General features: G+C 39.7%; 2 protein-coding genes across 6 annotated transcripts in view; one reads left to right on the top strand and one right to left on the bottom strand.

The window, feature by feature from the left end:
• ppip5k1b (diphosphoinositol pentakisphosphate kinase 1b) overlaps window positions 1-3,652 on the bottom strand; it is a 55,215-nt gene extending 51,563 nt beyond the window's left edge. For 2 of the 5 annotated variants that reach the window (XM_025009739.2, XM_025009740.2), the window contains exon 1: window positions 3,403-3,650. The gene's annotated coding sequence lies outside the window, so the exon portion shown is untranslated. Of the gene's footprint in view, window positions 1-3,402 lie in introns of all 5 variants that reach the window. The other 3 variants (XM_025009734.2, XM_025009738.2, XM_017432885.3) reach the window with 3 other exon arrangements.
• Window positions 3,653-7,076: 3,424 nt separating this feature from the next.
• LOC108245726 (zinc finger protein OZF-like) lies at window positions 7,077-10,511 on the top strand. The gene is made up of 2 exons (XM_017432857.3): window positions 7,077-7,222; window positions 8,489-10,511. Exons 1-2 carry the CDS (start codon window positions 7,204-7,206, stop codon window positions 9,853-9,855), a joined length of 1,386 nt encoding a protein of 461 aa, XP_017288346.1. The 5' UTR covers window positions 7,077-7,203; the 3' UTR covers window positions 9,856-10,511.
• The last annotated feature ends 340 nt before the right edge of the window (window positions 10,512-10,851 follow it).

Raw genomic sequence — 10,851 nt, 5'->3', positions numbered from 1 at the left:
ATTCTAATTTTCTGATATGATGAATTTGAGATTTTCATTTGTTGTCATTTGTAATCATCAAAATTAAACGAAATAAACATTTGAAATATATGAGTTTGTATGTAATGTATAAATATAATGTACAAGTTTCACTTTTTAAATGGAATTACTGAAATCAATCTACTTTTTCATGATATTCTAATTTTATGACCAGCACCTGTATATGATCCCTCAATGAGAGATCACAAAGACAATCAAACGGTTCAAAACTCACGGAGGAATACTGCACCGACGTAAGTGTCAAGTATAAACACCTACAGCCTAAACCAATATCATCTTAAGTTGAGGAATGATTATGACATTGGTAGTTAGCTGCTACCACATCAAATTTTAGCTCAGCATTTGTAAAATTGACTAATTTACGGTCCATAAACAGGTGTGACAGACAACGGGTGAATGGATATTGCTATAAAGATGTGTATTATTTTGCATTAATACATTTTCTTTTCGTAACCTGCTCCAGAGATGTTCGTTTCACACATTTGTCCTGAACCGTTTATAAGCCCACGCTGGGCCCTAATGGCACCAGTACAACAATTTGAGTCTCCATGTGATAAGAACGAAGTTATTTCTACCGCAGACTAATTGGTATTTTGTGTATACTAACAGGTTTAAAGTTAGGCCTATGCTTGTAAAAAGAAAGCATCCATATTTCACATCCTTCATCCAATAAGAAAAGCACCACTTTGTTGCCTTGCAACAAAATAAATCCCTAAATGATGAGTTATTTTGTGTCTAACAGACCAACAGAAGCCGTGCTCAGAGCTTAATGGCGACTCAGTAACGTTTGGACATCAGTGAGCTCAACCAGAGTCCTAAACTACGCAACGGATTTTTAAGGGACGACAACAACAAAGAGACAGACATTACATTTCGTCCTGGTTCTCGTCTGCCAGGGAGAAAATTACCCTAGAAAAAAATTAAACCCTCTATCACTCATGAATAAATCAGGGGGGCCATAACGAACAACGGCCACATCCCAACACGACTCCAGTAAAAGGCTTTTAACCTTTGATTCTGTCTGCTGCGGGTCACCAGCTGCATGGTTATCACAGGGAGGAGACGGTCATTAGCTTTTACTCCTGTCATTGGGAGACATTGCTTTTAGTGGATCGGTGGAAATAACACTTCTAAGTGAGGAAACATGTATTTGACTTTTACCATAAAAAAGGCAAGTTTGAATTAATGTTAAAGCTCAGTGTCACTTTTTTTTTTTTAAATCTTTGTGTTATCTAAAGATAGTAAACAAGTAAAATATTAGAAGAGCTGTTAATCTTTTGCAGTAAAGTAGGAGGGGACCAGAATTCCTCAGAGTATTACTGCAAAAAAGATTATCAGGATTATCAGGACACAGCTATCAGCAGAGCAGCAGCCAATTTCCTACATTAGCTTCAAAATTTGAAAAGTAGATAAATAAAAAAAAAAAGACAAATACAAGCTGCTACTTTCTGGTGACAAACAGAACCTGCAAAAAGACCTTTAATTTCTCACTACATGAGATAAAACTCCTGGACTGTTTATAAACTGATTTACAAGACGTGGAAAGAGACATGATTCATTTTTGCTTCTAAGAATAGCTCCTTTTTTTAAAATAGTCAGCAGAGATTTCAGGGTTACAAGGGTCGACCAGAAAATCTGAGCTTCAGCAAATGTTACGAAGACACCACAATAAAGAATATTCAGGACAAACTGAGATCCAGTTCATAAATGACAACAAATACAGAAGTAGGAGGTTTATGGTTTCATTTTTTTTTTTTTACTTTAAGAAAAGCTTTAAACAAAATGATCAGAAAAACAGACCAGTGGAAATTTTCCTCCACATTATCATGCTTTATTATTATTATTATTATTATTATAGTTATGATCATAGGAAAAAGAAAATTCACCCTCTTTGAATTCTATGGTTAAATGAGGACGTAATAAAACGATACCAGGTTCTAAAATTATACAACCTAAAGCTGAACTGAAAGATGTTTTGAAACCAACATCAGTGAAAATATAGCCATAAAACATGTTTTTGGTAGAAATTTTAAATTAAAAATAAAAAGACCATTTTTTTGGCAATTCTGAAGATTGAAGAAGGTATTCGGGTGGTTTTGGCTTCTTCCGTGACCCCCCCTGATGTGTGACGTCCACAGAGCCGCTGAGGTTCACAGCATTCAGCCATTCATCAGTGAGTGGATGAATAAAATAATTATAACAATATAATATAACAATATAGTTCAGCTCGTTGGAATTAATTGCTCGAACTACAGAGCTTTACAATTTCCCTGAGCGTTGCACAGTCTGACCTTGTGGGTGAATATGCGGGGAAGGCAAGTCCCCTCTTGGAAAGCTTGGGACCTGTCCTGGATGTTTCCCCCCCTTGTGAATCATCTCACCTAGGGTGGAAAGACGAACTCCGAACAGATTGGAAACGACCTTTAACCCTTTCCAGACTGACAGGCAGCAACAGCAATGTCTTTGAGACCACTGCTGATGTCTTTCCGCCTTGACGTTGTGTTAACACACATCAGTTTGCCCCTGAGCCTCACACTGTCCTGCTTCAGGCTGATTACCATCATTAATCAAACAAACTGGTCAGCATCACCTGGCTGCTGTTGAACCTCTTAAATCCTGTGAAAGCAGCAAGTTAGGCTTGGAGTTTAGCACATTTTGGCTTCCTTTTTTTGTTTACTAAATAACCACATGGTTGCGTTATTGTTGTACATTATTGTAGAGTCGAATATTGTTATCATTTTCAAGATGTCTTGATATGTAAAGTGAACAAGGGGGCACTTCCCCCCTTGTTCACTTTACCCCCCCCCCCCTTTTTTTCTTTTTGGACTTTTCCCAATTATTGTTATTTTCTCATCAATTTTTCCTTCTCAATGTTTTAATCAAGATTTAGTTTAGAATTTTAATGATCTAAACTCTTCCCCTGCAACAAGTAACTTCCACACATCCTTGCAGTTGAATCACTCTGTGTTTCTGCTTATCAGACAGATCATAATAAATAACTAAGAACTCGCATCAAGTCATTTAGGAAGTAACCTAGTCAGCGTATCTGTCTTACTGATTAGTCCACCAGGAGTAAAACCCTTCACGTGTTCAGCAACTCGTTTAAAACCACAACCTGCGCCTCAGACCGCTTCAGAAACAAAGAATAAAGTCAGAAACTCACTTCACAAGTCGACACGTCGGCCTGCTCACTTTCCTTCAACCCTGACGGTTGAGTCAGGCTTTAAAAGAGGTTCAAAACGCTGCTGGGCTCATTTCGTGTTTCCTACACACGAGATAAACCCGCTCTCCTACCCGGGAGCCCAAACATTATTACAACCATAAGGAGGAAAAACAAAGGCTTTAAATGTGAGCGAGACTTACTGTGGGACAGAAGTGGCCGTCCGTCTGCGCCTCACTTCCTTGTTTCTGCTGAAGTGTGGTGGAGGGAAGCGGCTGCCTCGGTCCGTGTTTTCTTTCTGTCTCTTTGTTTCTTTTTTAACCCGCAGTAAAAGTTGCAGGTTGTACGAAGAAGCGACAGGCCAATTGGTGCGAAGCTCCAAGCAGGAAGGCCGAGTTTAAATGAAGCCCCGCTTCGAGGTTTGCTTCAGCCTCCCTGAAGTCACGTGACCGATGACGAAGGAAGCCTCGCTCCCGCTGCAGACCCGCCTCCGGTTCACCTGGAGATCCACCTCACTGAGTCTGACTCTGGTTCACCTGGAGATACACCTCACTGAGTCTGACTCTGGTTCACCTGGAGATACACCTCACTGAGTCTGACTCTGGTTCACCTGGAGATACACCTCACTGAGTCTGACTCCGGTTCACCTGGAGATACACCTCTCTGAGTTTAATCCCAGACAGGCAGGAGTTCATCAGAAACAAACGGAAAGAAAGAAACGTTCAAGAAGCTGAGGGAAATCTCCTAACTTCTGACTTTTTTTCACACTTTGGTAAAGTTTTCTTATGAAAACCTAAAAAAAAAAGGAAAATTAAATGAATAATTAAATAAATTAAACAAACCAGAGCAACACAAAACAAATAGCTGATCAACACAACAAATGAGTCAAACTAGTTCAGGTTCGACAATTATACATAAACACTATATATGTGTGTGTGTGTGTGTGTGTTTATTCTTACAGTTGCACATCTACATTCCCAATTAAAAATTTAATAGAAGATTAAAAACTATAGTTGTGTTGTTCAAATACCCTAGAAACCAATTTAAAACAATTTAAACATTGTATAATTTTGAAAATTATGACTATAAATTCATATTTTTCATCAATTACTGAGCATTTGATGCCTCCAGAAATGAACCATTTTTAATCATAATTGTCTGGAAGGCTTCATCTGGCCATCAGTAATGCTCAACAGCCTTCTGCAGTTTGCTCTTTCTTCTTCTTCGTTGTTCTTACTTTGTTGTTTTCTTACTATGTTTATAGTTTCGTTTATGACGGGTCGACTCTCCCATCTAGCGGTCATTTTCTCACATTGCACAACTGCTCCACAGCAGCCAATGGTGCAGCCAGAAAAATTAACATTAGCCTACTTATAAACCACATAAAACTGGAACAATGTCTATTTGCATGTCATCATTCTTGGCTGCGCCCTTTTTTTTTTTTTTTTTTAAAAAAGGGGTTTTAAAAAACTTGTGTTTTTTGTTGCTATAATCCAAGAGGTGAGTTTGTTTCCTGTGAAAATGAGAAGACAGTTGTAGGGTTTTCCATGAACGTTTTAAACTAATTTATTATTATTTTAACACCTTAGTCCCTAGGCCTATTATTGAATATTTTTGGCAGAAGTGCTGTTGCCCCTGGTACAGGGGCCTCTAGTGATGTAGGGGTTAACGATGTCAGGATCATTTGTGAAAAATAAAATCTCTAGAGGTGTTTCATGCGTGCTTCTGTAGTTCTTGTCAAACTGAATCTCTCAATGTACTTTTGACTGAATCTGAAGTAAATGTCAAATAAAATGTGACATAAATTTGATGTATCTTAAATTTGTTATGTTGTGAGTTCACGCTGCAGTCCCAGCGAGAGGGATGTCTGCTACGAGAGAAAAATGCACTGACTAGAAGAAGAAGACATTATTCACGCAAAACACCATGAGTCAGAGGGATAGGCTGGATAGATGTGAATCCTGAGAGTTTTTGACTTCTTTTCTTGTTAACTGAAGACATTTCACTTCTCATCTGAAGAGCTTTTTCAATTCAAAATGAAAACTGGATTTCCAAGCTTTTAAACAGCTGTGAGATCTGTTGATCTGTTTATGTCGACTGAACATCCAAATCACTGTCCCATCCCTTCCTTCCTGAGGGTCTTTGTTGGCTTTGTCCACATGAAATATGATTTGGTCACACGCATGAAGGTACAAATTACTGTAAAACTTGCTGGGTATTAAATGTAATGAACTAGTCATCAAAAATAAATCTGCACAGCACCAGTGTAAACCTTAGCCTCTCCACAGCTTCAGTCCACGTTCCAGGAGAGTCATTCACGACACGTAAGACAAGATGTCACCAACCTAATCTGCCAGCCATGACAGGACATACTCCTTCCTGTTAAAATATAATTTGCAATATTTAGAATCATATTTATATGTGTAAGTAAAACATCAGCAGGCTTGGAAATCAAAAGAAGGTTGGCACAAATTACAAAAGTGCTGCATGCTACACTTCAGATCATTACATTAAAGGTTTGAGGAAGTTTTAACAGAACTGAAAGTAAATTAGGTTTGTGATATTTAGCATTCACAAACTGTATGATGTCTATGGCACAAACTGGTGTGTGCAGAAAGAAGCTTGCATCGTGAAAATTCAGTTTATTGATGTGCAAAGTTGAAGAATGGTTTTGAAGTGACTTCTGTGAACTGAAAAGCTCTTTTTTCATGACAAGTTGCCAACGAGGTACTTCTTTTATTTTAAATTATCTGTCACAGCTAAATGCCAACTGTTTGCCACCAAATCACCAATCCCTAATTAATCTAATTTTTATGTTTTTGAACAGTGGGGGGAAACCCATGCATGGACAGAGTGAACATGAAGACTCTGCACAGAGAGACCCCGGCCAAGTTTCAGACCTTGTTACAACATGTGAACCTTTTATTTTAAAGATATGGTAAATGGAGTTTAATCATATAGCACTTTTCTAGTGTTGACTCAAAAGTTAATCAGCTGTAGAGTTACACCCATTTCATTCAAATCTGTTCAGTTATTCACAAGGTACTCTGCTAAAGTTAGCATCTCACTGAGCTGCGGCTATTGGCGACAAATTGCGAAAAGGATTTGCGAGGGAGGGTGGTGGGGTGGTGCTGTAGTTAGAGCTGTTGGCTCCCAGTGTGAGGGTCACAGGATCTCCTCCTGGTCTGGGGGTCTTTCTGTGTGGAGTTTGCATGTTCTCCCTGTGCACGCATGGGTTTACTCTGGTTTCTTCTCCAGACCAGAAACATGCATGTTAGATTAAATGGTAGCTTTAAATTGTCCCCAGGTGTGAATGGATGTTTGTCTTTTTGTGGCCCTGTGATGGACCAGGGTGTACTCCACCTCTTACACAGTGACTGCTGGAGACAGGCACCAGCTCCACCACTACACGTAGAGGCAAAGCAGGAAAAGAAAATGGATGGATTTGTAAAAGAGTTTCCAAAATGTCTTGAAAGGTTTGCAGGGGCTCTCATTTTCCTTGCGCAAGTTGTTAGACCTCACTTTCATGCTTGAATTTTGGACTTGCTTAAAAATAATCCCAACTCAAATTTTCTGTCAAACTAGTCTCAAATTCCACTTAATTTAGCTTTTGTAATGCTTAGAGAGCTAAAGCAAGATTAACAAAGTCTGTATGTGTTCAAAATCAACAAACCAACATGAGTTTTTATTGTTACAACATACACTGTTGGTGTTGTTTAAAGTTTATATTGTATAAATAATTTCATTTCGTTTAAAAATATATTTCATATTTCATGAAATTTGTTAAAAGTCGTTTGATGTCATTTCAGTGTACAGTGAATGAGATCTATTCACGAAGGTTATGTAAAAGTGACGAAATCTCGCGAGACTTAGCATCTCTGGTGCAGAAACGACTGCAGTGTGCAGGAAGAGGCGCAGCTCATGCTATGAAAGCTAAGTTTATTGATGTTTACATTCGAAGAATGGTGTTGAAATGACTTCTGTGGACTAAAGAGCATCTCTTCATGACAAGCAGCCAACGAGGTACTTGTTTCATTTTGAATTATCTTTGTTTTTTCATAGCTAAATGCTAACTCTGTTTGCCTTCATGCTATACTTAACAGCTCAGCAACCCCTTTGTATTTAGCGTCATGATCTGATCGTACAAAAGTATCGGAAAGTTTTATGAAAACATGTCTGTGTTAATGAGTGCCCGTTGTTGTCTGCTCAGCAGAAACAGGCAGCAACAAAGTTCTTTAAAAATAAGTCACAATTAAAGACCTGACGACTTTATATTTAAATGGAAATCATCTCATGGTGAAAGGGGAAACAGTTACTTTGGTCATACTTTGTAAATGATGTTACAGTGTTATACTGTGCATTATGTAGTTCTCACATTATGTGTTTGGACTCACTCTCAGCTACTACCACATCAAATTTTAGCTCAATACGTGTGGAATTGACTGAATTATAGCCATTTTACAAAGGCAAAATCACGTTCCCCTCTAAGTTTACCTTTAGTTTCAGGTTCAGACAGGAGCAGCTGGTCTGCTGACCTGAGACAACAGGAGGGTGTAGAAGGGTGATTCCCAACCCTGGCCCTGGAGGAACATTATCCTGCGTGTTTTAGTTGTCTCCCTGCTTTGACACACCTGAGTGATTAACAGGCTTCTGCAGAACTTGAAGAGCAGCAGAAGCAGAGAAACCTTCAGCACCTGGACTTTTCTACTACAAAGTCATCCTGTTGTGATGGATGCAGTGTGAGGTTTCTTATTGTCCTGCTGAAATTTGCAGGGTTTACCTGAAAAAGACACCTGAATGGGAGCATATGATGTTCTAAAACCTGTACTTACTTTTTTTCATTAGTGGTGTCTTCCCAGATGTGTAAGCTGCAGCACGGCGAACTGTGTTTACAGACAATGATTTCCTGTTGTCAATTAACTTAATTCCTTATAAAATGCTCCTCCTGCTGTTTCTTATTTGTACCACTTTTTTTACAGCCATTTGTTCCTGTTTGGTCTCTGTTGAGGTGTTGTTGCTTTAAAATTCAAAAAGCAACCACCTTTTTTTTCTTGTTGTTTTAAATGATACAATGTCTTAGTTTCAACATTTGACACGTTTACTGTGTTCCATTGTGTATAAAATATGGATTTATGAGATATGCAAGTGATTGAATTCTGTTTTATTTACATTTTACTGTGCTGAAAGGATGAGACAACTATAAGAGGGCTTGTTAGATGGTTGTAGGTGTGTTTGAGGCGGGGCCCTGCTCCCAAACCTAAGTTAACATATTAACTTCATGTGTTTCAGTGTTCGCCGCAGATGTTGAGCAGATGGTGCTGATTAAAGAAGAAGCTCCTGAAGAATGGAGGCCTGCTGTGGACCAGCAGGAGCCAGAAGCCCTCAACATAAAGGAGGAAGAGGAGGAACTGTGGAGCAGTCCGGAGGACGAGCAGCTCAGTGTGAAGGAGGAGGCTGACGCCACCAGCTTTTCATTCACTGCAGTTCTCTTGAAGAGTGAGGATGATGAAGAGAAACCTCCATTCTTACAGCTTCATCAAGTGGAAGACGGAGATCTTCCAAGCAGCTCAGCTGACCAGATGACAGCAGCAGCTGATGGAGAGGACTGTGGAGCAGAAACCAGCAGGAACCCAGATCTGAATACTCAGGAAGACGATTCCAGCTCTTCAGAGACTGAAGTCAGTGAGGATGACGAGGAGGACAATGCTGACTCTCAGCTGGAATACTTTTCACACTCTGGGCCAAATACTAAAGACAGTGACGTAGACAGGAAAGCCCCGACAAGACAGAATTCCTTTATTTGTGATGATTGTGGCAAAAGATTTACTAGTAAAGCAAATCTGAACAGACACATGAAGATCCACACAGGAGAGAAACCTTTTTCTTGTGATGTTTGCGGACAAATGTTCAACCAAAAAACAATTCTAAACACACACATGAGAATCCACACGGGAGAGAAACCTTACCCCTGTAATGTTTGTGAACAGAGGTTTACCAGAAAAGGAGATCTACACAGACACACAAGAATCCACACCGGACAGAAACAGTTTTCTTGTGACGTTTGTGGACAAAGGTTTAACCAAAAGACGATTTTAAACAGACACATGAGAATCCACACCGGGGAGAAGCCGTTTTCTTGTGACGTTTGTAGTCAGGGGTTTAGCGACAAGGCAAATTTAAAAAGACACCTGAGAATCCACACAGGAGAGAAACCGTTTCCCTGCGACGTCTGCGGACAAAAGTTTAGCCTGAAGACGAATTTGAATGCACACATGAGAATCCACGTAGGGGAGAAGCCGTTCCCTTGTGACGTTTGTGGACACAGATTCATCCGGAAAGGAGATTTAAACACGCACACAAAAATCCACACGGGACAGAAACGCTTTCCTTGTGACCTGTGCAGGCAAAGGTTTAGCCAAAAGACGCACCTGAACTCGCACATGAAAATCCACACAAGAAAAAAGATGTTTGCCTGCGACGTGTGCGGACAGATGTTCAGCAGAAAGACTAATTTGAACAGACACGCGACTATCCACACGGGACAGAAACCATTTCCTTGCGATTTTTGCGGGCAAATGTTCAGCCAAAAGACAAATTTAAACAGACACATGAGACTCCACACGGGAGACAAAGCAGCCGCTTGCGATGACTCGTAAAACACACACAGGTGGGGAAAGAATAAGAGTTCCCACAGGTTTGACGCTGCACGGTTCCAGAGTTCTGTATGTGTAATGTGGACGTTCATTGTCAACAACAGCAACAGGTTTTACTTACAGTAATATATGCGCAAATGTTTCTACTTTTTATTGTGTGATCAGCTTTTCAGTTACATTGAAATTAATAGTTCACCTGAAGTCTGTGTCATCAACTGTTTTCCAGATTTCTGTAAATATAGAGCTAAAATGTATTTAAGTTGCATTTTATTTCAATCTGTATTGGTTAACGTCATCTCGCATGAACTCGACGTAGTCTCACAGGTTTTTAGCGTTCACGTTGCAGAGGTCGCTGGAGCTGCCTGCACGCCAACCCTGTTCTGACCCGAGCACCTCTGCTTCTACTGTGAGCTTATTTTGCTAATGTTTGTTAATAGTAGACCGTCCTTTCAACTAATGAGACTCAGTCGTTGCATTTTATTTATTTATATTTTATTCAACGGAATTATTTAGATCAGCGGCCCCCAGCCTTTTCAGCTCCACGGACCGGTTCATTATCAGACAGTATTTTCACAGACCGGCCTTTAAAGGTGTGGCGGATAAATACAACAAAGTAAAATTATACGACCGGCATGAAAACGGAGGTATTTTTTTAAAACATATAAAACATAAATCCAACGTGTCCTCGCAGCTTTGTTAGTTATGTCCTGGTATTGTGTTATCAACATGAATAACATCCTCTCCTCCCCCTGATGTTTTCTGGTCAATATGGCGATGTTTAAACTTTAAAATAACATACACCACAAATATAAAGTGTACAAAGAATTCAACTCACCATAATGCTGAATCAGAGGGAGATCTGTGCCTGTTTCTCCATAACAAGACGGTCCCATCTAGGGCTTCCAGAGACTCGTTTTGCTGCTTGTGGGTTTGTTTTTAGTGGTAACGGATCACATGACCTAGATAAGCGTTCTGACACGCATCAAGAGTGAGTCATAG

This window comes from Kryptolebias marmoratus, linkage group LG11, assembly GCF_001649575.2.
Source record: "Kryptolebias marmoratus isolate JLee-2015 linkage group LG11, ASM164957v2, whole genome shotgun sequence".
Classification (NCBI taxonomy): Eukaryota; Metazoa; Chordata; class Actinopteri; order Cyprinodontiformes; family Rivulidae; genus Kryptolebias; species Kryptolebias marmoratus.
The sequence above is the reverse complement of the archived record's forward strand: the minus strand, read 5'-3'. Positions and strand labels throughout refer to the sequence as shown.